At 41.3% G+C, this 27,786-nt stretch overlaps 3 protein-coding genes across 9 annotated transcripts in view; all 3 read left to right on the top strand.

The window, feature by feature from the left end:
* The window catches only part of myo5aa (myosin VAa), a 29,583-nt gene extending 12,192 nt beyond the window's left edge, over window positions 1-17,391 (top strand). The window contains exons 7-42 of one of the 7 annotated variants that reach the window (XM_072465359.1): window positions 654-735; window positions 1,191-1,298; window positions 1,436-1,542; window positions 1,628-1,893; window positions 1,976-2,057; window positions 2,145-2,285; window positions 2,640-2,765; window positions 2,845-2,928; window positions 4,308-4,463; window positions 4,632-4,729; window positions 4,889-4,975; window positions 5,078-5,186; window positions 5,258-5,469; window positions 5,579-5,735; window positions 5,816-6,055; window positions 6,137-6,385; window positions 6,798-6,891; window positions 7,013-7,161; window positions 7,348-7,461; window positions 7,552-7,686; window positions 7,764-7,820; window positions 7,905-8,132; window positions 8,898-8,998; window positions 9,097-9,153; window positions 10,813-10,893; window positions 11,493-11,691; window positions 12,361-12,426; window positions 12,747-12,840; window positions 13,041-13,190; window positions 13,270-13,424; window positions 13,503-13,592; window positions 13,665-13,815; window positions 13,905-14,187; window positions 14,264-14,438; window positions 14,506-14,586; window positions 14,846-17,391. In XM_072465359.1, coding sequence (XP_072321460.1) covers window positions 654-735; window positions 1,191-1,298; window positions 1,436-1,542; window positions 1,628-1,893; window positions 1,976-2,057; window positions 2,145-2,285; window positions 2,640-2,765; window positions 2,845-2,928; window positions 4,308-4,463; window positions 4,632-4,729; window positions 4,889-4,975; window positions 5,078-5,186; window positions 5,258-5,469; window positions 5,579-5,735; window positions 5,816-6,055; window positions 6,137-6,385; window positions 6,798-6,891; window positions 7,013-7,161; window positions 7,348-7,461; window positions 7,552-7,686; window positions 7,764-7,820; window positions 7,905-8,132; window positions 8,898-8,998; window positions 9,097-9,153; window positions 10,813-10,893; window positions 11,493-11,691; window positions 12,361-12,426; window positions 12,747-12,840; window positions 13,041-13,190; window positions 13,270-13,424; window positions 13,503-13,592; window positions 13,665-13,815; window positions 13,905-14,187; window positions 14,264-14,438; window positions 14,506-14,586; window positions 14,846-14,998 — 4,917 coding nt within the window. In that variant the 3' untranslated portion in view covers window positions 14,999-17,391. Of the gene's footprint in view, window positions 1-653; window positions 736-1,190; window positions 1,299-1,435; window positions 1,543-1,627; window positions 1,894-1,975; window positions 2,058-2,144; window positions 2,286-2,639; window positions 2,766-2,844; window positions 2,929-4,307; window positions 4,464-4,631; window positions 4,730-4,888; window positions 4,976-5,077; window positions 5,187-5,257; window positions 5,470-5,578; window positions 5,736-5,815; window positions 6,056-6,136; window positions 6,386-6,797; window positions 6,892-7,012; window positions 7,162-7,347; window positions 7,462-7,551; window positions 7,687-7,763; window positions 7,821-7,904; window positions 8,147-8,897; window positions 8,999-9,096; window positions 9,154-10,812; window positions 10,894-11,492; window positions 11,692-12,360; window positions 12,427-12,746; window positions 12,841-13,040; window positions 13,191-13,269; window positions 13,425-13,502; window positions 13,593-13,664; window positions 13,816-13,904; window positions 14,188-14,263; window positions 14,439-14,505; window positions 14,587-14,845 lie in introns of all 7 variants that reach the window. The other 6 variants (XM_072465360.1, XM_072465363.1, XM_072465361.1 and 3 more) reach the window with 6 other exon arrangements.
* Window positions 17,392-17,558: 167 nt separating this feature from the next.
* Window positions 17,559-23,512, top strand: gnb5b (guanine nucleotide binding protein (G protein), beta 5b). Its single transcript, XM_072465054.1, has 13 exons — window positions 17,559-17,630; window positions 18,125-18,278; window positions 18,721-18,832; window positions 19,518-19,654; window positions 19,721-19,762; window positions 20,096-20,172; window positions 20,256-20,388; window positions 21,810-21,953; window positions 22,047-22,138; window positions 22,665-22,713; window positions 22,833-22,929; window positions 23,019-23,185; window positions 23,425-23,512. The coding sequence occupies exons 2-13, from the start codon at window positions 18,153-18,155 to the stop codon at window positions 23,434-23,436; spliced, it is 1,188 nt and encodes a 395-aa protein (XP_072321155.1). The 5' UTR covers window positions 17,559-17,630; window positions 18,125-18,152; the 3' UTR covers window positions 23,437-23,512.
* A 1,142-nt stretch (window positions 23,513-24,654) lies between these two features.
* bcl2l10 (BCL2 like 10) lies at window positions 24,655-27,444 on the top strand. The gene is made up of 3 exons (XM_072465055.1): window positions 24,655-24,770; window positions 25,453-25,902; window positions 26,567-27,444. The coding sequence occupies exons 1-3, from the start codon at window positions 24,714-24,716 to the stop codon at window positions 26,687-26,689; spliced, it is 630 nt and encodes a 209-aa protein (XP_072321156.1). The 5' UTR covers window positions 24,655-24,713; the 3' UTR covers window positions 26,690-27,444.
* The last annotated feature ends 342 nt before the right edge of the window (window positions 27,445-27,786 follow it).

Raw genomic sequence — 27,786 nt, 5'->3', positions numbered from 1 at the left:
GTCCATCAGGTTATTGTGTAAAAGTAATCTCGTATCTCAGATGTAATTCTTCAGTTATTACGCGTTTATTTCAGTAACTGCTTTTCCTTTTGATTTAAGTAAAGATCAATATATAATAAATAACTTAATAAACCTATATCAGGAAAGAGAACAAGCGCACATACTGCAGTTGCTCATGAGGAATGAGGAATGAGGAGTGAGATTACAGGTTACTCCAGGTTTACTCCGGTACTTCTCTACCTACATTTTTCTCATGCCTTGTGCCACCCCTTTGAAGGCGTGGGTAGGTGTGCACTCTTGTGTGTATTTGCTGTCCGTATTCAGGCACAGAAATACCTGAGCGGCCCAGAAATGATCAATGAAACGACGCTTAAACGCTTGTTTACCTATTTCTATGGAATTATCTATTTTCACAAACTCAAATCCTTTGCCTATTGTTATAAGTCAACCACATGTTTTACCTTACGGAATATTTCTCTAGCATGAAACAATCTCTATTCAACCACATCATATCATTTGTTGATGTGCCCTTGGGCAAGACTGTAGATCGCCAGCTGTTTCTCTCGTTCTTCCTGATGTTGAAATCGGTGCCGAACGACCATGACTTTTTCAATGCTGCTTTGTTCTCATTGTATTGTGTGCGTTTGCTTCAGGCCGAAGAGGAGAGAAACTATCACATCTTCTACCAGCTCTGTGCTTCCGCTCATCTGCCCGAGCTAAAAGTATTGAAATTAGGTAAGTCTAGATGTTGGCTATGTACTCAAATACAGTATGTTGAATTGTTAATGTTCATTACTGGCTGTTGACGATGAAGAGCAGCGTCTCACTGATCTAAGATGATGTCGGCAGCAGAGCACACGCGGTGCAACAGATCCTCCCGCTGTGAGGTGCACCTGCGCACTGCTCTGCCAGGGCCGCGCTGATGCCCTCTTTTCTCTTGTGAATATCCAACCTCTCGGATGGGCAGCTGTCGTCCCTTCCTTTCCCGCTGACTTCATGGCTCTCTGAATAGTGTTGTGTATATTGAAGCGGTTTGTTGCTAGGCGACAGGCCATCCTTCGAAAAGAGTGGTAAAAAAGAAATTGTGAAATTGTGTTTATTTATTGGGAATTGAGTGACCCTGTTCATAAAGGGCACTCAAACAGACATCTAACTCATTTATATTCTTTATTGTCCTTTTTTTCATCCAGGACGCGCAAATGAGTTTCTGTACACCAGGCAAGGACGTAATCCTGTTATTGAGGGTGTGGATGACACCAAGGAGCTCGGTACCACACGTCATGCCTTTACACTATTGGGTAAAACACTAAAATATTTTGTGAAGTTAAAAATTAAAAATGAAATCCAAATCCAGATTTTGTGCAATAGTTAAGAGGATTGAGCGTGTCCTTTTACAGTGTTGGTTTCACCGGTAATGTTTGTGTTTATTTCACAGGTATAAATGAATCATATCAGATGGGCCTGTTTCAGGTGCTGGCTGCTATTCTTCATCTGGGAAATGTAGAAATAAAGGACAGAGATTCTGACAGCAGCATCATACCTGTAACTATTTAAGGCTTTTATTCGTTTTTACCCTGAGCTAGTTTAATTGAGGTGTGACTGGGTGTCCTTTCTGATTCTCCATTAGCCAAACAATAGCCACCTGACCAGTTTTTGTGAGCTGGTGGGGGTCAGTTACCAGGACATGTCCCAGTGGCTGTGTCACAGGAGGCTGAAGACTGCTACAGAAACGTATGTCAAAGCTGTTCCTCGTCTTCAAGCCACCAACTCCAGAGACGCCCTGTCCAAACATATCTACGCCAAGCTTTTTAACTGGATTGTGGAGCATGTGAACAAGGCCCTGATAGCAAATGTCAAACAACACTCATTCATTGGGGTCCTTGACATCTATGGGTAGGTGTGTTATAGTGTTGTACTAGAGTATAAGATGACTATAAGCAACAATCTCAACATTTAATTATTTTCTTTCTTGAAGGTTTGAGACATTTGACATCAACAGCTTTGAGCAGTTCTGCATAAACTATGCAAATGAGAAACTCCAGCAACAGTTTAACATGGTAAGTGATGTATGGTAAACAATTGGACTGTGTGCTGTTGAAATGAGAACAATGTGCAGAACATAACGCATTTATGTGCATACCCAGCACGTCTTCAAGTTGGAACAGGAGGAATATATGAGGGAGCAGATTCCCTGGACACTCATAGATTTCTATGACAATCAACCCTGCATTAATCTTATAGAGGCCAAAATGGGCATCTTGGACCTTCTGGATGAAGAGTGTAAGGTAATGATTTTTATAGTATTGTCAAGGAAGTCCAGAGTAAATGAGTCAGCTTCAACGTGCAACAGCATAGACAAAATGTTTATAAAATGTGGTAGAGCATAGGCAAAATATTTGTGTAACGTGAATCGTGTACATCCCAAAACTATGTCCAAATAGCTACAACGCGCTTAAAAGGTCATTTATGGTTTGTTGACTTTTGAGGCAGTCCAGATTGTGATACCATTCAACATGCAACACTAAAGAATTGATTTCACTTTGATAGTTTTGCAGTTTGTTTAAATGTTATCCACCAAGACATGTGTTTATTATATTATATTATGATTATAAATGTTTATATGTTTTCTTTGAATCAAGATGCCTAAAGGTTCTGATGACTCCTGGGCACAGAAACTGTACAACACACATCTCAAGACTTGTTCTCTGTTTGAAAAACCACGCATGTCCAACCGCGCCTTCATCATACAGCACTTTGCTGACAAGGTGGGATTCTGTTCATCTGCATTATGGCCAACACAAACCTTTATACCACATGGAAGAGTGACTTTTGTGTTCGTTTAAGGTGGAATATCAGTGTGATGCTTTCCTGGAAAAGAACAAGGACACTGTAAATGAAGACCAAATTAATGTGCTGAAGGCCAGCAAGGTGAGCTACATACAATATATACATACAATATTGTGTATCTGTGTTCAGTATGTAGTATTCACAGCCTGTGCTCTGTATCTTACCCAACATGCAGTGCAATCATGGTCTATAAAGGTTCAGATGGTTTGTGGAGTCTGTTTATAGCTGAAATGTCAGCGAGGCAGCTCCCTCTGCTGACTGTGTGAGGTCATTGTAGCACAAAATATTATAATGAACTGTATCTGTGAAACATGCTATTATGTTATTGTTGCTGCGCAGTAAATCATTTAAAAGAAAAAGTATTTAAAAGGGAATGGGAAGGGTTTTCTTTAAAAGTTGGTAATAATAATTTTCATGATTAGCTTCATTGTAAAATCCTTTTACATCCATCCATCCATTTTCTACCGCTTGTTCCCTTTTGGGGTCGCGGGTGACTGGAGCCTATCCCAGTGACTTCGGGCCTTAGGCGGGGTACACCCTGGACAGTGGCCAACTTGTCGCAGGTCCTTTTACAATCAAGCTATATTTGTCACATTTTAATTTACATCACACATGACACATGAAGAAAAGTGAGGCGTAAGTCGTGCAATCCTCATCACTGGTGTGGGTGCACTCACTTACAGTGTTTGCCCACATAATTGAAGTCATCTCTAGATATTCCTCTTAAAATGGGGCTGTTTCTCAGTTTAACATCTCTACATTACACAGACTTGAACAAGGAGCCTTTACCTGTTTCCGCTTGAATAAAACTTGCGAAACTTAAGTTGCCATATTTTAGATTTTTCATATATCATTGTGATGCCATTGTATTTGTCTCTCATCGTGTTTTCATGTGTTATTTGTGTTATGTGGTTGTGTCTTCTTCATGACTCCCCGTCACAGAAGGTAAACCCAGGTGTTACAGCAGCTTCCCTTCATGTTCTTTGTGCCTTTCTTGTCTGTTCACTAAGTTATTTTCACTAACAGCACTTTGGAAGTATATATGGTGCAGCTGCATTTGAAGCACTTTTTGAGGAAAAGGACATGATTGACACTGTGGTGCTGGAGGGAAGAGGAAAGTGCATGGCGGCGCTCTGAGCACAACAGGAAGACCTGATACGCACTTAACACGGGAACTTCCTCATATAACCTCAAGGTTATATGGTACTTTGCAGCCTATATAAAAGATTGGCCTAATTTTTAACATAAAATTTTAAATAATCAAGGATTTTTTTAACTAACATCAATGATAAATTTCTACTCGCATTGTTATTAATAAACTGCTCAATCAACCATTTTAACAATTTGAATAAACATAACTTGACAAAGTGCTCAAAAAGATAGAAAATACATTGATTATGCTGAATGTGTCTAGATTTGGTCTGCTTGTGATGAATTACTGCAGCAATTTGTTTTTGTAGTTCCCTTTGTTAGTGGAGCTGTTCCAGGATGAGGGAAAGGCCACCAGTCCAACGGGACAAGTCCCTGGGACCGGAGGCCGAACGCGGCTCAGCGTCAAACCTGACAAGAGTCGAGACAAGAGCAGCAAAGAACACAAGAAGACAGTCGGCTGCCAGGTTAATGTTGTCTTTGTTTTGCATGGAGATTTTTGTCTTTAGTTAGAACACTCTCAGCACTCTCTCCTCACAGCTTGACGGACCTTGGTTTAATTCATAGACTGAGTTTGTAAATATAGAGAATTACCTTGACACATTTTAATTTATTCAATATCTGTCCTGACTCAGTTTCGGAACTCTCTTCAAATGCTGATGGGTACTCTGAATGCTACAACTCCACATTATGTTCGCTGCATCAAGCCGAATGACGTCAAGCAGGCCTTTACGTAAGTTTAATTCCTCTTGATACATTCTACTGTAGTCACATAAAGTTATCCTTTTGCTATAGCATAATTGTAGTACAAGCCTGGCGAACTCAAAGGTTTATAAGGATCACTTGGATCACTGATGGTTTTGACAATTGTTCTTTACATTTCTGTTGTCAGGTTTGATCCTAAACGTGCAGTGCAGCAGCTCAGAGCTTGTGGTGTCCTGGAAACCATTCGCATCTCTGCAGCAGGCTTCCCATCCAGGTAAAGGAACGCTTGCTGTTTATTATTTTACAAACTGCAGGTAAGTGTTCTTTTGCTGAGTTACTACATTTCAACTAAGTTTCACTTTCATGCCTGTTCAAGGTGGACCTATCAGGAGTTCTTCAGCCGGTACAGAGTCCTGATGAAACAGAAGGACGTCCTCCCAGACAAAAGGTTAACCTGCAGGAATGTCTTGGAGAAACTTGTCGAGGTGAAATATAACTAGCACTAATCTGTAGGACAAAGAAGCATGAAATGCTCAGTTATTTTTGTGTTTACCAGGATCAAGATAAATACCAGTTTGGTAAAACAAAGATCTTCTTCAGAGCTGGCCAGGTGGCTTATCTGGAGAAGCTCAGAGCAGACAAACTGCGTGTTGCATGTATCCGTATCCAGAAAACGATTCGCTGCTGGCTCGCTCGCAAGAAGTATCTTCGCCAGCGCGAGGCTGCAATCACTATTCAGAGGTTCACCCGGGGATATCAGGCGCGCTGGTTTGTACACTAAACATACTGCCTAATACACACTGTATTTAATGACATTTACAGCAGCATACATGACATAAGTGAACCTTCAACATCACATTTGCTTGTTGTTCTATAGCTTGGCAAAGTTTATGCGACGCACCCAGGCAGCTACTATTATACAGAAGTATCAGCGGATGTGTGTGGAGAGGAAACGCTACAGGCAGAAGCAGGCAGCGGCCTTGGCCATGCAGAGAATCCTCAGAGCTTACATGGCTCGCCAGAAGTATCTAGCGGTAAAAACAAAAGGAGAAAATCATATTTTCACTGTTTTCTTTCCTTAGTCTCTAAATCATGATTATATTTGTGTTTGTAGCTTGTGCGGGAGGCTAAGGTTGTCATCATTCAAAAGCGTGTCCGAGGGTGGTTGGCCCGGTGTTGGTACAAGCGCTGCCTCCGTGCCATCGTTTACCTGCAGTGCTGCATGCGCAGGATGAAAGCCAGACGTGAGCTGAAGAAACTGAAGATCGAGGCTCGCTCTGTCGAGCACTTCAAGAAGCTCAACAAAGGCATGGAAAACAAGATCATGCAGTTGCAGAGGAAGATTGACGAGCAGGTCGGACATTTTCTTCAATTAGTTCAAATGATTATTATTTTCTGGTTGGTTTTCTGGTCTAAAAAATGTTTATTCTTTTAGAACAAAGACAGCCGTTTGGTCATCGAGAAGCTGGCTAGTGTAGAAATTTCATACGCTGCAGAAAGTGAAAAAATGAGGACTGAGCTCAATCGTCTTCACGGTGTGGAAGAAGACGCGAGGAACAAAACTAACCAGTTATCAACACTCTTGGAGGAGCTGGAGAGGTTAAAGAAGGAGCTGGCCACCACACAAAAAGAAAAGAAAACGATCGAGGACTGGACACAAAACTACAAAACCCAAATGGAAAAAGTAAGATTCAAAGCACTACAGCTCCTGTGCTTAGGTATCAGTTTCACAGAAATACTACGTACATAGTGGGGAACCTGCAGATTTAGGATTTATGTTTTATATTGTTAATTCGCAAGACAGACAGACACATTATTTTCCTGCTATCTAGGAGCGATCATGGGGAACAAGGGCAAATGGTGGGCTCAGAAATCACTATTGCCCTACTTCAGGTGAGAGGAGGCAGTATCAGGCTTCTAGATAGTTCTACTCCTCATACTGTACAATGTACATGTGTTTGCAGTAGTAGCCATGTAAATTATAGCTTTTAGACAGAACGAAAATTTCCTTGATAACATGATATCTTTGTAGAAAAATAAATTAAATTGTTCAGTGCATGAAGTCCAAAGTGTATTCAGAGCTGTTGTGACTTCAGACGGTGTCAGAGCTCAAGGAGCAGAATGGATCGCTGAAGAAAGAGAAGGACGATTTGAACAGGATGATTCAGGAACAGAGTCAACAAATGACAGGTAAACAAGTAAACCATGTCACCAATCATCATGATGTGAATATGAGATGAGAAATATATGCACATACTAACAATTACAAAGGGTTCATCCAGATGTGAATTAAATGTGGTTCTTTTCACAGAGAAAATGACTCGAGCAATAGCACAAGAGACACAGCAACTCGAAACGGATTTGAACGAGGAGCGCTCTCGTTACCAGAACCTCCTCTCCGAACACCTTCGCCTGGAGGAGAAGTACGACGACCTGAAAGAAGAGATGGCGTCCTCTTCGGTAAGTACTTCATTTTACTCCCCAAAGGAATCAGTGCGTATATATGCGCAACTCGTATCAGTGAGCCAAGGTTTTATTGATTTGATTTAAAACAGCTTCACAGTTACATAGGAAATAAGTCATCGGTATTCAAAGGTTGTGCTAAGTATGTAAGAAGTATCATGTGATCTTTTTGTGTTACTCCAGCACATCTCCAAGCCTGGGCACAGGAGAACAGACTCGACTCACAGCAGCAACGGGTCCGAGTACACCTACAACTCCGAATACACAGAGATGGAAGACGGCTCCAGAACCAGAGAAGTAGGCCAACTTTATTCGTAACTAACTTGGAGACGCAAATACTGCAAGCGCTTTCGGCCTACGTGCGTTTACGCTTTTCCTCTTGTGCAGGACGTAACGCGGGGACTAGACACGTCCCTCACTCTGAAGTTACAGAAACGTCTCACAGAACTCGAACAAGAAAAACAGTCTCTGCGCGACGAGTTGGAAAACAAAGAGGATCAGTACCAGCGGGCCAGAGCCAGGGTACAGCCACACGGCAATCAAAAATGACTACATCGTTATAGTTGAATAATTACACTGCAACATTTTTCTCCGTCTAGGATGATGCACAGTTTAAAAAGGCACGTGGAGCAGAGCTTGAATACGAGTCCCTCAAAGTAAGCGTTATTGATAAATATGTGCTGCTCGTTTTGATAATGTGCTGCGTTTTTTTCTAAACTTGTCACCGATTCTTCTCGTAGCGTCAGGAACTCGAGTCGGAGAACAAGAAGTTGAAGCATAACCTGGCAGAGATGAGGCACAGCTTGTTGGGGGATAAGACCGCTAACGTGGGGGCCCCTGGTTCTCCTGCATACAAGGTGCTCCTGGACCAGCTCAACGCGTCGTGTGAAGAGCTGGACGTGCGTAAGGAGGAGGTGCTCATTCTGCGCTCTCAACTGGTCAGCCAAAAGGAAGCCTTCCACCATAAGGTACAAAAAAACTGCTTTTAAAGGCTTGGAAGTCCTGTCCTTTCATCCTTTTATGTAAATTGACAATACATGCGTTAATCCATCTCTAGTATATCAAAATTCATTTTTCATTGTTGCCAAACAGTTGTGTTTTCTGTGTGTCTAATATTCCTGTCCTCACCTTCTCTCCTCCATCCATGCTTGCCCACAGGATGAGAAGGTACTGTGTGTTGTGAATGCTTTGACTGTTTTGTATTTATGGACAGTGTTTTGAAATACTCTAAAACACTGTCGTCGTATTCATCTGCTCTACATAGCGCTGCATGTTTGCCTGGTTTCAACCGAGAACATCCTCTGATCTGAATACGATGTCGTTACCTTTCGTTGCAGTAGATACATAGATTGTTTCACGACAGTTGTGTGTAAACTGCATGAGAGCCTTGGCGGAGAGTATCTGCTATTATCTGCTTATAGTATTCTTTTTGGGACAAATGACAGAGCTTTAATCATGCCTCCACATTACAGCTCTTCTCCGTTTTTAGATAAACTCATTTACGATCCTGTGAACTCCAGCTCAACTCATTGCATTATAGCAGTCTTCTAAAAGTATTTAATGCGATGGTCTGAAACATGTTAAATGTCATTGGCTCCTGTGATGCTGGTGGAGACGTTAATGCTTGTTGCTTTTACTAAAAGATAAAAGTTCTATATTCAATTATATTATTTGGTAATAATCAGTTGACAATCCCATGATGGTTTCCCTTGTCTTCATTTCTTTCTCTGCAGGAAACCATGACCGAGCCTTCTGTTTTTGCCAAAGATGTGTCCAAGCTCAAAGACGCAGATGAACTCAAGCAAGCCTACATCGGTCTCAAAGATACAAACAGGTACTTTGTGACTGTCATTACTTCATTTCCTAAATCAATGTCGGGCCTTCATTTGATTGCTGGATCATCATTTATGTGAAAATATTTGTCCTATGCAGATCTCCTAGGTTTATGCCCAAGTCTCTGGATATGAATGAACTTCTAAGTAGGCTCAGGTAAACTCTGAGTGGCCAGCGTATCATGAGTGAGCATGCACGGCCCTCATGTTGCCAACTGCCAAAGAGGGTGGTATAAACAAGGCAATGAACACAGTACAAATGGCAGGTTTCTGTAGACTTTATTTACACCCTGTCTAATCCAAAATGGTTGGTCGTTTGAAGACTTTCTCTTCAGTCAGGCTTTTGAATGTGCATGGCTTCAAATGATGCAGCATCTGAAAACTTGAAGGTTCTTTAGCTTTTCTATGTGCAGTGGCTTCCAATAGTGTTTGTACCCCTGGAACTTTTCAACATTTTGTCACGTCACAACCAAAAACTTTGATAGATTTTATTGCCATTTTTTTTTTTTCAAAGAGCCTGCAAAAATATTGAACCGCTCAGTCAGTACGTTGTGGAACCTTCTTTCTCTACAATTAGTTTGGGGTTATTTTGCTCACCTACAGACTGACTTTTTTGCCCATTCTTCTTTACAAAACAGCTCAAGCTCAGTCAGATTTGATGGAGAGCGTGTGTGAACAACGGTTTTCAGATCTTGCCACAGATTCTCGATGGATTAAGGTCTGGACTTTAAACAGGACTTTTTATGATTGTTCTGCCACTCGTCCTTAAAGGCCAGGTTTGTGTTGTGCACGACTAATAGTTGTCCTCTGGACACATTCCGTGTCCATCTGAGCTGTGGATCTCTGCATCTCCTCTAGAGTTACCTTGGGCCTCTTGGCTGCATCTCTGATCAGTGTTCTCCTCTTCAGCCTGTAGGTTTTTGTAGACAGCCAAGTCTGTGGGTTTGTAGTTGTGCCATATCTGTCTGAACATTTACGGATGATGGATTGAACAATGCACCTTGAGATGTTCAAAGCTTGGGAAACCTAATCCTGCTTTCAAAAATCATCAGGCAACTTTTGACAGCAATTGGTTGCTGAGGCTGAATACTTTTGCACACTACACTTTTCAGTTATTTTTTATTTTTTTTTAATCTATAAATCATCTACAATTTTCCTCGCATTTCACAACTATGTGCCACTTTATTTTGCTCTTTCACAAAAAACTGCCAATTTATCATATTTTAAGTTTGTGATTGTGATGTGACAGAATGTGGAGAAGTTCCAAGAACTTTTGCAAGTCACTGTATTTATAGTTTCAATTCAGTTATACAGGAGTTTGAATTAAACAACTGCAGCAGACATTCAAATGGATTTTGTAGTCACTAACCACTGGCCTCTGTCGCCAGGCTTATGGAGTAGTTTCAGCATGAACCTTGCATGTCAATGCTTGTGTTAAAGCAAACCTTTCCAGCACAAGCAATGGCTCTGACTCTCTACTTCATTCACTATATCTGTGGGTCAGACCCACATCTTTCTGCCCCAGTCAACACATCTCCACACATTCTAAACATTTATCTGTTTGCAATTTCTGTTTCCAAAGTACTTCTGTGTAACGCCTACGTCTTTTACATACCTTTTCCTCGCTCCTCTTCATATCCCTCATCCATTTGTCACTCCTGTTGCGACATTGGCCAGTGCTTCTCATTTGTCACCGTTTCACTTGTGTCGTCTCATTGCTTAACATGCATTGTGTGTCATGAACAATCCCAACTCATGTATGTCTTATTGTTTGTCCTTTGTATGTTCACATTTCCTTGTGTTTTGTGTTGGTCAGATCAGCTGCACCAGACATCCATAAGCTGAATGAGGATGGGGAGCTGTGGCTGGTTAATCAGGACTTAAAGGAGACAATCAGGTGTAACTGGTGCTCTGCTTTGGTGCATGGTTTGCACATCCACTACTACTGGGTCTTTTTCACTTTATTTAGACACAGGACTGCCGTATATGTTACTTACTGGGTGATTCCACGTTTTGACTTTGTGCATTTGATGGTATTGGTTGGCGTTGGTAATAGAAACGAATGATTCAAAACATGCATACAATTTTGCCACCAAAAGTTTATTATACTTCGACATATTAGTCACTAACACTTAACACGAAGTATCTGAACGATTAGAGATAGTTGAACATGGTGTATAAAGTCTGCCGCTGGCTACAACACCCAGGATGAAAATGAAGCATGAAAGCTCTGTGCTGTTCAAACACTTGGTAAAACCATTTAGGGCACTGCCTCGGTCCCTCAGCAGCAAGTGAACAGCCATATTCAACCTGAGTTGAGGTGTAAATGTATAGTATTTTCACAGCATGGCTCTATCTGCTGTCACTGTGCCGTGTGTGGCTTTGCGTTTTTCTTTAAGCCACCTTCACTCGGGGCCATTTTACACTTTGCTCACGTTTGACGCACATTTTCTTTTTTCTCTTTTGCCCTTTTCGCGCCTCCTCGCCCGTCCTCAGGTTGTTGGAGCAGCAGCTGCAGACTCAGCGGAGGGGCCACGATAACGAGGTGGAGTCCCTGCGCGGAGAGCTGCAGAGTGTGAAGGAGGAGAACAACCGTCAGCAGCAGCTCCTGGCCCAGAACCTGCAGTTACCCCCAGAGGCCCGCATCGAAGCCAGTCTGCAGCACGAGATCACGCGGCTCACCAATGAAAACCTGGTACGCCGCACGACTCGCCTGGACGGCCACAGCCACGGCCCCAAAATATTACCGTTTCTTTTCAACTGTCAATTTTGGGTTTAAATGCTATCCCAGTTTTACCTAATTTTACATACAAAGTGATTCAAATAATATTCTTTTTTAATTCTTGATGAAATAACAGCATATAAAATCCCTTATTACTCATTTAGCACATTCAGTGTTAAGTATATTGCCAATGATATTGTTTTTGCAAATTAATCTTACGGCTGCTTAACGGTGGCATCTATAATATTTGTAATTACTTAAAGGATATTTAGTTATATATTCTGATTCCGCTAGCGGCAGTGCACGTGCTTTATGATATGGCCCCTTCCTAGAATTAAACATTAAGTTGTATTATAAGATAAGATTTATTTGTGGGAAATGGGAAAATTCCACTGTTGCAACACAGATTAGGTACAGACACAATCTTAATATTATGTCACTCAAAATGATAAAGTTTGCATATAAATTAAAGTACAAAGAAATTCACTCTTAACAGAATAATTCTAGGTTGTTGCAGGTTTGTATTACATTTTACAATGGTTTCTACAGGAGTGTTTCTTTAAGTTGAACGATATTGTTCAGTAGTTGTTCTGGCCGTCACTGGACTGCACACTCACTTGTGTGGATGGTGTCACCTGACAGGAGCTTATGCCCGATGACCCAGCTGAATCCCGAGAGGCCCGAGTCGTCATTTTGCGGCGGATGGTTGTATGTAGCGTCAGGAACTGCATCTATGTGCCTCGTCTGCATGTGTCGCAACTAACGAAATTTAAACCGAATTTGTACTTTCGAGTTGTTGCTTTAACTCTCTGCCGAATCGTCTCATATCTCACAGCAAAGCAGCTCAGCACTTTTCCCTTTTCCTTAACCGCAACTGTCACTTTGTTTTTGAACTTACTCTGGTCTTTTTGAGATAATCAAATGCAAATCAAATGTCAAGAATTAAGTTGGCTTCTTCTTGGCCCTGATTAACGCGGTATGAAATCTCTGTTCCCTGACTCTATTTTTTTTTTTTTTTTTTATTTTAGGACCTCATGGAGCAACTGGAGAAACAGGACAGAACTATTCGCAAACTCAAGAAACAGCTAAAGGTTTACTCCAAAAGGATTGGAGAAATGGGAGGTAATTCATTCACGAAGTATTCATCATCTTTACACTGGACGCGCAGTAAAACAAAGTGTTGTGGACCTGTGTTCATCGGCTCTCAACGTTACAATAATTAAGCCTCTCCCCACTTACTGTTTTTGTATGCATGTTAAAAACACCTTTTAAATATGTGTACACGTGTATATATATGTTCTAATCCTCTGTGTTCTTCTCAGCGGGCCAGAATGAGGGACAGACATCTCCAGGGCAGATGGTGGAGGAGCCCATTCACCCAGTCAATATTCCTCGTAGAGAGAAGGACTTCCAGGGAATGTTGGAGTACAAGAAGGAGGATGAAATGAAACTAGTCAAGAACCTTATTCTTGGTAATTGGAACATTAATAATTTGTGTCTTTTTATTTTATATTTGTTGTGCAGTTTTCAGTGTTTATACTCTTTTTACAGAGCTGAAACCTCGAGGCGTAGCAGTCAATCTTATCCCAGGCCTTCCAGCCTACATCCTGTTTATGTGTCTAAGACATGCTGACTATGTCAACGATGATCAGAAAGTCCGTACTCTGCTCACCTCCACCATCAACAGTATTAAGAAGATTCTAAAGGTGTGTCTCTGCACCCAGTGTCTGAGGAATATACTCTACATACTTTTATCTTTTGTAAAAAATATCTTCTCTCATCAGAAACGCGGTGATGATTTTGAAACCGTCTCGTTCTGGCTTGCAAATACCTGCCGCTTCCTGCATTGTCTAAAACAGTACAGTGGAGATGAGGTGAGATAAACCAGGCATACATTAGTGATGCTTCGTAGAACCATTTGAAATGATGGTATTTGTTTTTGCCAGGCCTTCATGAAACACAACTCTGTGAGGCAAAATGAACATTGCCTCTCAAACTTTGACTTGGCCGAGTACAGGCAGGTGATCAGTGACCTGGCCATCCAGATTTTCCAGCAGCTGGTCAAATGCATGGATAACATCTTATTGCCCATGATAGGTAAATCTACGTAGGCTTCATTTAATCTTTTACAAGTTACTTAAGAACTAGTTGTGGACAGATTTGAGTGGCTTTTGTATTGTGTGCAGTGTCTGGAATGTTGGAGCATGAGACCATTCAGGGCGTGTCAGGGGTGAAGCCCACAGGGCTCCGAAAGCGAACGTCCAGTATCGCTGATGAGGGCATCTACACCCTGGACTCTATCCTGCGCCAGCTCAGTGCCTTTCACTCCACCATGTGTCAGCACGGCACAGACCCTGAGCTCATCAAACAGGTGGTGAAGCAGCAGTTTTACATCATCGGAGCTGCCACTCTCAACAACCTGCTGCTGCGTAAGGACATGTGCTCCTGGAGCAAAGGCATGCAGATCAGGTACAAAGCATCACATGCATGAGGGGATAAACACGTTTAGTGCTCCCTGTCCAAACTAGAGAGCTTTGTTGTGCAGGTATAATGTGAGCCAGCTGGAGGAGTGGCTCAGAGACAAGGGACTGATGGGGTGGGGAGCCAAAGAGACCCTGGAGCCCCTGATTCAGGCCGCACAGCTGCTGCAGGTGAAGAAGAAGACTGACGAAGACGCAGAGGCCATCTGCTCCATGTGCCAGGCCCTCACCACTGCTCAGGTACAAATAAGATTGTCTTTCACTTGTCTATTGTTGTGATTGGTGACATCCTGGTTGCCTGTTGCAGATTGTGAAGGTGTTGAACCTCTATACTCCGGTCAACGAGTTTGAAGAAAGAGTTTCCGTTTCATTCATACGAACAATACAGGTAAAATCTTTAGCTTTGTTTTTATTATTTGGTTATGATGGAAAGTATTCTCTTCTAAGTGAGCATTAACATTGAGCATAACCCCTGGAAAACTGACTTAAAATTAACAGATTTAATCAAAGTGTACATTTCATGCTCATGTTTACATTTCTACTGTGTAGTACGACAGGTAATTCTTCAGAAAACCTTGACTGCCACCTGGTGGTGTTAGTTATTTTGTACAGTTACCTTTGTTCATGCTCTCTCTTGTTCTTTGTAGACACGTCTACGGGACCGCAGTGACAGTCCACATTTGTTGATGGACACCAAGATGATTTATCCTGTCACTTTCCCATTCAACCCTTCTTCTCTCGCTCTGGAAACCATCCAGATTCCCAGCTCTCTCAACCTGGGCTTCCTCTCTCGAGTCTAACCTGGACCCAAACCCCAGCTTTTACCTGCTTTTAGGATATTCAATAGAGACCAATCATATACTTTGTTGCAGGCAATGACAAATTACACACAGCAAACACATTAAAAAAATAATTTAAACACATTGATTTATACAATTTGAAACCTTTCAAACCATTAAATGACCACAAAGTGACTCTTCAAAATCCTGTGGATTTTTGACGCACACATTCCCACACAATTGCTCTTATCTTCTAATATGCCATAACTTGGCCTGATTCCATTTATGAAGTGGCAAAGATTTCATAGAGATTAAGAACCTCTTGAATGCGCACAAACATGTTTTTGATCATTCAGGTTATGTAAGACCAACCTGGATTTGTCTTCTGCTTGTACAAAAGCCTACGACATGCATCAGTCCCGTTTCAGACCCTGGTTGCCTGTTCCCTGCACTTTTCCTTCATCAGTCACCTCATGCTCTAAAAATGTTGCCTCAAGGAGCAGAATGCTGTTAGAGCACAACAATGAGGCAAGTTAAGCCATGTTAAATTAGAACAATGTGTCAGATGTGAGCGAACCACCTCAGACGTTCTCTGTCCATCTACCTAAACATGTATTAATAATATATATATATATATATATATATATAGTTTAAACTAATATAGGCCTGACATTTAATTTATTCTCCACTTACATCTGTTTTAAGGGGTTTAAGGATCTTAAATCCATCTTTCCTGCTTTAGAGCAACATCAACTTAAGATATGTATGTGAATATCAGCTTTGTAGAAACAAGTGCCAGCACTCCCTTAAACTATTGTTCACTCACTTGTTGCTGTCTTTATTCATATCTTTTCTCTGTTTACACACATGGGGACACAGGTTTTGATTGCAGCGTAAACTGCTTCAATCTTACCTATTTACTGCTCTGTTCTACACCAAATTGATCACGCCACATAAACAGCACATACGACCAAGTCGTTTTGCCCTTTTGTCATTGTCATATCTTGAAATATTTTATCATTATTATTTATTTATTTTAGTATTGTCATTGTATTGTGTACCATGTATCACTGAAGAGAATGAAAATCATACTTTCACCAGACAAGGTTTGCCTCAAATCAGTCCAGCTTTACAAAAGTCTTGTTTAATTACCTAATTGCTTTCTTGTTAATTAGCCAAGAAGGCCCAACTCGGGCCCCGCAACCAAAAAATATATCATATATGTAAATGTTCTCCCATTTCCACAAGTTTATTAATCGCACAATGCACTTGATAATTTATTATATGGCTGTTTGTCACACATTCTTCTATTGTGTATCATAACAACATATTGTTGACCAAGGTGCATACGCCTAACATATTCCAAATCAAACTGCATGGCACGCTTCACACACTGCAGTGCAGTTGAGAGTTGCTGGACACATTTAAGGAAAAACATTTTAAAGTTGTTATACACTCGTTTTCAGCACTTTTTGTTTTGCCATCCCTACGATGCCATCATGTTTACCCTCAACCATATTTGCCTCTTTCTCCTCACTCAAACCTGTTTTGCCTTCTTCTGACATTACCTTTTGCACCTCAACAGTGACTATTGTGTACATTGAATGACAAAAGTCATGCCATGATGTCTGGAGGATTGAAGGACAACTAATTATCTCAAAGAAAATAAAACTCATTTTGTTTTCTGAGGATATAAACCACAAACTATTTTATTTTTTTCTAAAGAAATGACTTGACATCAGCAGTGACTGAATCCATTACATGAATGTTTCAAACTGGCGCCATAATTTCAGCTGAACACTGAGGATAAAGCCTTACCTGGTTTACATGCATTGTGGCATTGTGCAGTACTTTTATTGTCCCTCGGTCGAAGTGCACTGTTCCAAAAATGCACTTTTAACATTTCATCAATGACTTGCAGCATAGCATACTTTAAATCACCAACACGTCAACACTTAAACTGCTCCGCTGGGCTTGCTCCTGACGATGTGGATACTTTTCTAAGTGATGTGTTTTAATGTACATTGTTTAGGCCATTAGTAGTGAGAAAAAGTAGGTTTTAATGTCTACATCTGAATAAGCAGTTTTCTTTCAGGGACTCGTTGCTTTAGAGTGTACTGGGCGAGGCATTTTGGTGCACAGCCTAAAGAGACAGATGTAAGATACAAGTCTTCTAAAGGTTCATCCAACTCCATCAGCAGACTCATTCCCTGGACAGATCAAACCATGACCCCTGCTCTCGTTCTGGTGCAGACCATCAGCCTCTCTCTGGTCCATTTGTACATTAGACAGAATGGACAGTTTGTAGTTTCCGGTAGCTGTGCTTAGTGAATGTGTTCACTGTTAAGACGAATTAAGAAACTTGTAATAAATGTCAAATCTGTAAAAGTATAAAATAAAAGACTTCAACTCTCTTTAACTGGTCTGTGTTTATGTGTGGAATAGTGATCAGTTATTGGAGATAAGTGGACTCCGGTACTACTGCAGTGACATAGAGCAAGAAGTAGAGAATTAAAAGCGGCCTGTGGCTTAAACTCGTGTTAAGAAGCTTACTGTTCCCTCTCTGTCCCTGGCTGACAATCCTCTTCACTGGACATCTCCAGGCCCACGGAGCCATACCTACGGAAGGAGGAAATACATTTTTGTGAGGTATGTCTACAAAAAATGCATTATTGTTTTGGTGATTTTTTAAATATAGTTTTCGATTTATTTATTTTTAGCCTGTTTTACCCTAATAAATAAATGTTGCTAGGCCTTAGTGTGATGCTATATGAAAGAGCCTCACACTGGATAAGCTTCATGGACATTAAATATTTGTAAGTTGATTTAATAATTAAATACTGATAATAAAACCATTATAGAAGTATCAATACAACTTTATATGTGGAAGTGCTAAAATGCAGCTTTTCTTTTCTTGTAACAGTGACTCATAATTAAATATGAAGAAGCAATTGTTTGATTCCTGAACATAGATCTTTGTGGAGATCTGTTTTGTCATTGGTGAAGTTGTCAGTTCCAGAATAGTTCCAACATGGCTCTGCTGTTCAGAGGGATCAGGCTGGAGCAGATTAGCCCAACAACTACTTACCTTCAGTCAGGCAGTCCAAGTGGTCATAATAAGCCACTACCTCTCCATCTTTCCTGCAGATCTGTGTGTTGCTGATCACCTGTGAACATGTGTGACCAAACCTTTGTGGCGGCCACTTTTGGCCCCTGTGAAAGCTGTGGAAAGCCGAGTCCTCTCATGAACATCTACATCAAGAATGAGCCAATCAACTACTGCTCCCTCTGCGTGGAAATGGTACAGTACAACCTTCTTCTGTGCCCTGGCCTGCTGAAGCCTGCCTTACACATGTAACACACAAATAAATAGATTAGTCTATATTAGTCTATTTTACTGTATCTGCTTATGACAAAAGTAAAAGGGTGAATTTACACACACAAAAGCTGGATCTAGATGTACAAAGCCAAGTCAACATATCAGATTGCATCTTTGAACGACTGATGAGATGGAATAAGGTTTAGAAATAGGCTTAAAATGGCTAATGTTAGATATATAGGCCGTTAAGTGGAAAATAAAGTCAGTAAAAGTGCAGCTTGTCCACTCTGCGCAGGGGGAGGGGCGCGCGGGGCCACTTTGCTCCATCACAGTCCTTGAGTCCGGCCACTATCCACAGACTCCCCTGCAGTCCCGTCCCGTCCCGTTCACTCATGTGCTCTTGTTTTGGCTCTGCCCGGTGAAGATGGCGTGTCAGGGGCTGCAGAGCGGCGAGAGCTCCGCGTCTCTGAAGCGCGAGTGCGACAGCCTCAAGAAGAAGCTGGAGGAGGAGCGGAAGAAGCTCAGCGACGTGGAGCGTAAGCGCACTTTACTCTCTCAGACTCCTGCGGGTTGTTATTCAGGGTGCAAAGGTGCAGGGGGAACTTTTATGGCTCTTTCTTGTCTCCATGGCGATGTTAGAATTGACTCCATTGCGAAACACGCATTCTTACTGCGCGTGCGTGGTCTCCTCTCCACAGATCTGACTGTAACTGACCTGGTGGCGTTCTGTTTGTTTCCATGGAGATAGGTTTAATGCCATGCTGTGGGACATTCCAAGGCAAAGCAATAACATATCCATGGAAACAAGCAGGTGATGGACCAAAGTAATAAATAGGCTATTCATTAAATAAATAAATGCAATATTTTTTATTTATGTTTTTATTTATGTATTTATTTAAATATGCATGTATTTATTTATTTGTTGATGGATTGATTGTCTAAACTGCAGTATTAACACACCTCCATAATCAGTCCCCATTAGACATAGTTCTAGTGTTTAAGAGTACCACATGTATTGAGCGATAATACCACATCAATAATAATACAATAACCTTTCGTCTGGGGAAAAGAATTATTGATCAGGAACTGCAGATGGAAATGAGCTTTTTACTAGTTTAATGTCTCTGTACATTGTCCCTTCAAATAAAGACTAAACTAAACTATTCATCTCAGTGGGACGGTCATGGTTACGTAAAGGTAAATATATACAAATGTGTGTAGTCCACCAGGTGGCTGAGAAGATTGAAGTGTTGTCCAGTCTTTCCATAAAGACCAGGCGTGTGCTCAAAGGCCATGCAAACAAGGTGCTCTGCATGGACTGGTGCAAAGACAAACGCCGTATAGTCAGCTCTTCACAGGTAAATGCTGAAATACATAGAGATTACCACTGTTTTACATGGTATTAATACATTTTTGTAAAGTAGGATGGAAAAGTCATTATCTGGGATGCATTCACTCTCAACAAGGTGAGTTATGAAAATTATGGGCTACTTTTAGAACCTTTAGAGAGTGAATATGTAATCTTACAGACATGTTATATGTTGAGTCTAATCAGCCCCATGCAGCTATTATCATACAATATGGTCATGCTATTTACATCCAAAGGACCTCTGAGATAATGCCCCAAAAGACCACATGAAGCAGAATATGCAGATTATCTGACCATCTGCCCGCTGCAGAGTAATGGTGTGACTGAGTGCATTTATGGCCGCTCAGATTAACGCCCATTTCCCTGTGGCAGGCATTGGCACAGGGAAAGTTACTCTTGCATTGGCTGTGTGTGTGTTTTTGTGTTTTAGGAGAATGGGATCAGTGTGCCCTGTACGTGGGTGATGGCATGTGCTTACGCGCCCTCGGGCTGTGCAGTGGCATGTGGGTAAGTAAATCCCCTTTTGACATTTTTAAATCTTGAGTGGCCAAATAAAGCCTATACAACATGTGTCTTATCTTCCTGTATAGCGGTCTGGATAATAAGTGTTCAGTATTCCCTCTGTCCATGGATAAGAATGATAATCTGTCTGCCATGAAGAAGTCAGTCGCCATGCACACCAACTATGTGTCGGGATGCACCTTCACCAACTCTGACAATCAGGTAGCACCCAATGGCATCACCCACTTATTTACACAGTGTAGATGCTCAAATATACTCAAAAGATATGTGTAGGACAGGCAGAGACGTCACAGTGTTTCACTATTTGTATTAAAAAGGGATGAAACAAATGAGTGATACAGAAGTCAAACAGAGCGGGGCAAGATGGGGGTGGTCTGCTATTCTGAGTGTATAAATAGACTCTGAGTGGCTTTTTATCTGAGACATAGTGGAGCACGCTGGGCCTGAGGGCTGGCTCTACTGTCTTTTATTTCTCACACGCACTCACTGTATCCACATGTCCATGCTGACCACTGCACAACACATTGTGGTTGTTTTTGTTTCAATTCTAGACACGATGTTTAAAAGTAGGGCAATACATCTAATAATTTTAGTTTTTTTAACCGTTGACAATGTGAAGAATTGTACAATCAAGGTTTATTTTGAAGTTTAGTCCTGCATAGCAAAGCAGGAATATTATGATCGTAGAGTAACACTTCAGCATGGAATGAATGGAGATTGATAAGTTAGACTTGTAGAGATATAAACCTGAATTAACTTAAAAATTATGCTTTTTAAGTTAATTCCCTCATTCATCCAGGAGCGTTTCATTGATAAAGATTCTGTTGTATCATCTGGACTCTGTTTTATCCAAGAGTCATTCTCAATCAGTGGATCTAGTAGTCTGAGAACACTGAGAATGAAATATTATTATAAAAATGAAATATAAAATGATATATATTTTTAAAAAACGTGTCCAAATGAATCTTTTTCTACAATTTCACACAAAGAAATAGAAACGGATACTAAATGAAAGCATCTGTGAATAAAACAGTAATTACTAAATACTAATCGAGACTAATTTCCAATAAACTAAATTAGATTGCATTAAGATTATAAGTAAGTTTATTTTTGCACCTTATGTCAAAGAATGATGCGTGTTTCTTTCATTTCTTCAGCTCTGATCTTCATGTCGGTCAAATCAATAACTGTTGTGATGTCGTTCTCTAATGCGTTGAATTGAACGGGCGCGTGCGGGTGACTGAGGGCACGTTCTGAGGGCACGTTCTGAGGGCACGTTCTGAGGGCACGTTCTGAGGGCACGTTCTGAGGGCACGTTCTGAGGGCACATTCTGAGGGCACGTTCTGAGGGCACGTTCTGAGGGCACGTTCTGAGGGCACGTTCTGAGGGCACATTCTGAGGGCACGTTCGCAGGGTCGAGGAGCATCTGAGCAACACGCTAGATCGTCGCGGTTCCCATCAGTGTCGTGACAATTGCATTTGGCACGTGTGAATTATAGTCGTGTTAAAACTCCATCCGCCTTTTAGCATCCGCGGGGTGTCGTATTAGAGCCCGAGGTCGTCAGACGCATGTCCAGGTGTGACTGGTGTGTTGTTGTTGTTGTTGTTGTTTGTTGTTCAGCTCTTGACCTCCAGTGGCGATGGCTCATGTGCATTATGGGATGTGGAGAGCGGGCAACTGCTGCAGAGTTTCCACGGTCACACGGCTGATGTGTTGTCTCTGGATCTGGCGCCATCTGAAACTGGAAACACGTTTGTATCTGGGGTGAGACAAGGAGAATTGTAAATGCTATTCTTAGTTTAGTTTTCTTTTTTTTTTTTTTAAATGCACATAATACATTTGTGTGTGTGTTTTCAGGGCTGTGATATGAAGGCTAATGTGTGGGACATGCGCTCGGGGCAGAACATTCAATCTTTCGAGAGTCACGAGTCTGACATCAATTGTGTGAAGTATGTCTGGATTTTTATGATTTGTATCTGAACATTTCATCAAAGAATAGCATTTTTTAATTTTTTTTTTTAATGTTTTCTTCTTCAAATTAAACACTTAACACGGAACAGAACAGAACACGGCCAGAGAGCCAAGTCTAGAATTAAAAGAACAGCAGCAGTAAACAGAAAATCACAAAACAAAATCACTGACATACAATATGACACAGTCTCTCATATTTGTCCAGTTCAAAATGAAGTCCAAATGTCAGTGTTTCCATTTGTCTAATATCTGTCACTATGTCAGTCCACTCTTTCCATGGTGAGTGTGGTCTGTGCCCTCCATTTCTTTGTGATGACCTTCATTTTAAAGTTATTCATGACATTAATATCTAAATAGTGGTGATGTATTGATCAAAATATGGGCACATTACATAGGTGCATGAAAACCTGGTCAAATGGTGATAATTGTATGCACTAAAGGCTACACTGAATTTCAAAATGTCCTCACAAGTGTAAATGTTGGTTGATGGGCCTTGTCTTGCAGATATTATCCCAGTGGAGACGCATTTGCCACTGCTTCAGACGATGCCACGGTAAGTCACAGTTTAATACCTTTGCCAGTCTCAAAGTGATGGATAAGTCCAGTTGGAATTGTGCCGTCTATTTACTTGTATTTGTGATCGCCAAAATAGTGTCATTGGGTTTTCCTCAGGTCCGTTTCTATGACTTACGGGCTGACCGCGAAGTAGCCGTGTACCAAAAGGACAATATCATATTCGGTGCTTCCACGGTGGACTTTTCTCTGAGCGGTAAAGCTGAATACGTAAAGTTAGATTGTTACACATCTCGCTTCTCCTTTTGCGTTCATGTTGTCCGTCCTCTTGACACCTTCACCCAGGGCGCCTGCTGTTTGCTGGCTACAACGACTACACCATCAATGTGTGGGACGTCCTGAAAGGGACACGGTCCACCGTTCTGTTTGGGCACGAGAACCGCGTCAGCAGAGTGCGAGTGTCCCCCGACGGCACAGCGATGTGCTCTGCCTCCTGGGATCACACTTTGAGGGTGAGTGGGAGCGATCTTTAGTGACCCACGAGGGAAATGACTTGGAGATGCTCAAAAAATCACTCAAAAAATGCAATATAAAACCATTATTTGAATAGAGAAAAGAGCAAATACAATAGTAATACATACTCTCTGTGGTCACGCTCACAACATCTCACAGACTTTGACCTTTCTAATCATACTTTGCACAGTTTTTGTCATTGTGAATTAACTTGTTTGTTGTTCTGTTCCTTTTACAGATTTGGGCCTAAAGTTTATGGCGATACAACATCTTTAGATTGTGTTTCTAAAAGTGGATGCGGTTCCTGAATCCTGCACCCCAAATAACGCTTCACTATATCACAATATTTGAGCTGTGTTTGTAATTTATTCAGATTTACAGCGAAGACACTAACAAATATTAAGAGTTAAGACATATAATTGAGTAGAGTATGTGGTTGTTCTGGATTGCCACATGGAGAATATTGAAGATTGTCTTTATATTACAACCACTTTCAATTGTAAATAATAAGAGTAGCCTTTTCCACATTATACATAATATTATTTCTCGTGAATTACCATCTTACATAAAGTTGCATAGTTAATAAGATCATAATTACAGTAAATAATAGTAATTGTCTTTCTTGGACACTGGACAAGACACTTCTCCTACGCAATCAAAAATGGGATTTGTGTTGTTGTTTTTTGCAACATTAGTGATTGAAATGATCCACGTCTCTGTTTTTGGTCAAAGGTCGCTGGCCAAGTCCACATACACATCTTGTATCTCTTTCACTGCCTGAGTAATACTTATATGTTGTAAATTAAATTATGCAGAATAACCCCAAGTAAAATATCTAATAAAAACAAGAAAAAGATGATGTTTTGCTGTTTTATTTTGTGACTTGTCCTGTTCAAACACACATTATTCTGTGTCAGACTAAGCTTTTGTTTTTAGTTGGTTTATTTATAAGAAGAGGTTTTGTCTGGTGTGTAATAATGATGGTTCTATTCTCTTTTTAAAGCTGAACTATGTCACCACAAGTGTAAAAGGAATTTTTGGTGGAGACTGTGAAGGTTAGTTTTGTGTTCTCTTGTGTGTATATAGATACGATTATTTTTTATTTTTTTTTAATTCGATGTAAAAAAAAATCAATGTAAAAAAAAAAAAAAAGACGATGTAAAAAAATATATATATTAAGGTTATTTTGTGTTTATATTACGATTTATTTATTTTTTTACATTGAATTTTTTTGACATCGAATTATTTATTTTTTTGACATCGAATATAGTAAAAAAAGATTCATTGTATATAAATACGATTACATTTTTCAAAAAAAAAAGATGGAGGTGAAACTAGAGACACGTGAGAAAAGCGTGGCCTTTTACCGGGACCAGGGGAAGTCTGCGGGGGTTTAGGGGGTTTCAGCATGGGTTTCAGGGGGTTTTATGTATGGGTGTATTACGGTTTTATGCAGCGCCTCGTGCCTCGTGTGTATCCTGGGGGCGGAGCCTGCGATAAATGCGCAGTCCGCGAGCGACGCGCTGAATGAACCGTCTCTTCCGCTGTCCAATGTGCGGAGAGCAGCCCGATAGCGCTGGGAGGGTAAGTCTATGTTTTATCCACGCTAAAAAAGGACCATTTGCGTCTTCTTTTGCGTTATATCCGTACATATTGGGAGTATGAGCGCGCGGGGAGTCGGAAAGGCGATGATTTGAGGTCCTGACGCGCAGACGTGGCGTAGGTTTTGTTCGTCGTAGTGGCGCAGTCTGCTCCTGGATGCGCTCCTTTGTGTCCTCCATTGCTCCAGTCTGTGACAGAAGCCGCGCACGTTACACTTGTTCACTTGTACCGCCTGTAAAGTGCACGTTCTTATTCCATAAGGTGCCTTTTTTATTATGCTTTTATTTTCTGTTTGATTGCGCTATGTTCTCATTGTGCCCGAGTCCCTGCGCCATCATTAGCTTAGCCTTCCGCACAAAGCGTCACCCGCTGCTCCTCAATGCGGCCTTTTATATCTGCCTCGAATGTTCTTAATGTACTTCATTGACTTGTTTGTTTACCTGACTATGACAAATACTCTTATATTGACATTAGACAAACATGAGCGTTTACAATAAAAGATCATTTTGGACCGGGAGAAGCTGAAACGCGTGTAAAACGTTCACTTGGATTGACTGGCCCTGTAATTGGATGAAGTTGACAAGTTTATCTGAATTTTATTGTGTTTACTGGCATTTTTATTTCTGTAATTTCATTCCACTTATGGTGTATTGTTTTCCATCAGACAATGTCTTGTGGGCTGTGGACCGAGACCTTGGCCCTGGCAGAGGACTACCTGTCCCTGTGCTGCTGCGGCCCACAGGCAGCACCTCCACCTCCCAGCGGCTCTGCCTCTGCCATGAGGCGCCTGGGCCAGGACATGGAGGCCCAGCACAAGGCACGCTTCCACTCTCTGAGCCAGACCTTCCTGAAGCAGTGCGGGCCGGACCCCTGCTCCAGTCTCAGGAAGGTCATGGAGGAGCTGGTGGGAGATGGACACTTGAACTGGGGAAGGGTTGTGTCCCTTTTCACCTTTGCTGGGGTGCTGGCCAGACACATACAAGAGCAGAAGAGTAGCAGCAGACCAGGGCTGGACCCTGGACAGGTGCCCGCAGACTGCAGGCGGCTGGCTCAGACTATAGCTGATTACCTGGGGGAAGAGAAGAGGGCCTGGCTGCTGGAAAACGGAGGCTGGGTAGGTCCAAAATACTTTTTATCAGCTTTGAATCTTGGGTATCGGGAATAAATTACACAATTTAAATACAAATGATATCAAATTCCACATAATTTCTTTAATTGCAACCAGGACATCTATACGCCCATTTTCTTTTGTATAAAAAATATGACTGAAGTAAAGACGCAGCAGTTTCTGGTTAACGATGCTTGCTTAACTGGTTAAGCAAAGAATATTGCATTATGAACCTATTACTATATTATGAGTTACGGAAAGTCAAGAGTCATAAAGGGTATTTTTAAACCTCTGGCTTCACTGGGTTTTAAAGGTTAGTTATGACTGTTTTGGGCAAACTTGTAACTCTACAGTCATTGCTGCGCTGCTTGAATGTCTGTTTTTGTGAATGGGCTGGCCCCCTCCTACACTGCTCCATGCACACAAACACACACCCTCCTGTCTGCAGCTGGCAGCTGCTTTCAACAGACGCCAAACAGCTCAGCCAGATGGACTCTTAGTAACGGCCCGACCTGGTTTTACTTCATGTGCAAACTGAAGCTTTGGGGGGGAACACCTGGAGATGAGCAGGTGTATGGTACAGAGGTCACAACTGTATGTGCTTTAACTGCTGCTTATTCATTCCAATTCAGTCTGTGTTGATGTTGTTTGTTTGTTTGTTTGTTTACAGGGGGGTTTCTGTGAGTTCTCCTGCCACGCCAGGAAAGTGGACCAGGACTCGTCTATGAAGACTGCTCTGTTTGCTGCTGCTGGGGTGGGTCTAGCTGGGCTTACGTTTCTCTTGGTGCGCTAGCTGCTCACATAGAACACACTCAACCAAACGCTTTGATGTTCTCGTACGATTTAGCACAATTGGGTAGAATTTCAAAACCACGTCCACAATGATGCTGAGAGACATGTTTATACTGTAATTTCAGGGCTGCGATCTCCTGTCAACAACTGAATGTTTGCACATCCTTTGACTCTAAAAGCATTACATACTTAAGTCGCTTTTTCCTGAAGATTGTAAAAAATCTCATTGCCTTGAAGTGTAGGAGCCAGTGGTGTGAGGTGCATATCGTAGGCCGAGCTAAAGCAGAGCCTGAACTTTGACCCTGTGTATTTTCAGTTGTGCAGCTAAAAGCTTTTGACTTGATTTTAAATTTTGACGGCTGCCTTTTTTTCCTGTGTTTACCCAATTTGTTTATGTGCATTGGAGCCATCTAAATGTGCTATGTATAAATTAATATATTATATTTATATGAACTGTAAAGCTGTGGCCCTTATGAGCTTATCTTCCATGTATGTTGTTTACTCTACATTCATGTGAAACCTCTTGTTTTCATCATTTAAACAAATACGCGGCATTGATGGCTGCCCAAAGGTGCTATAGACTATATACTAAGATGCTTCACTATAATTCACCAAAACAGGGACCAATTTGCATCTTGGACAACTATATAGAACAAACATTGCAGTGACATTTTCCCCACATAACTCAGAACATATTTTTACATTCTTTCTGTATTTATTCGTCACCTCTTTTGTAATAAAATCATTCAAAGAGTTTTTGTGTTTGAAGCCAGACTACAGAGATGTTTAAGAGCTGCTTTTATATGCAGACTGTCATTAATAAGAGATGCCTCGTGTCTGAACGTCGTTTGCTTTTCCACACTCGGCTTTCACCAGCAGACTGTTGCTCTTACATTCAGTTTGATCGCTTCTTTCCTGCCAGTTTCCATTCAAAGGATCTATTCCTTTTTAAATCTTAATCCCACTAGCTCTTCACCAACCACATATCATGAAAGCAATAATCTACAGGGTGCTTAAAACCTTTCTCTAAATTCAAATTAAGACAATGCCAAGAAGTTGTGAGATACCTTTTCAGTTAAAATGGCATGTGTGGAGATG

The sequence above is a fragment of the Eucyclogobius newberryi genome, unplaced genomic scaffold, assembly GCF_026437365.1.
Source record: "Eucyclogobius newberryi isolate DKJ021-1_F unplaced genomic scaffold, fEucNew1.0.hap1 SCAF_5, whole genome shotgun sequence".
NCBI classification, from domain to species: Eukaryota; Metazoa; Chordata; class Actinopteri; order Gobiiformes; family Gobiidae; genus Eucyclogobius; species Eucyclogobius newberryi.
Note: the sequence above shows the minus strand (reverse complement) of the source record. Positions and strands in the feature narration are given on the sequence as shown.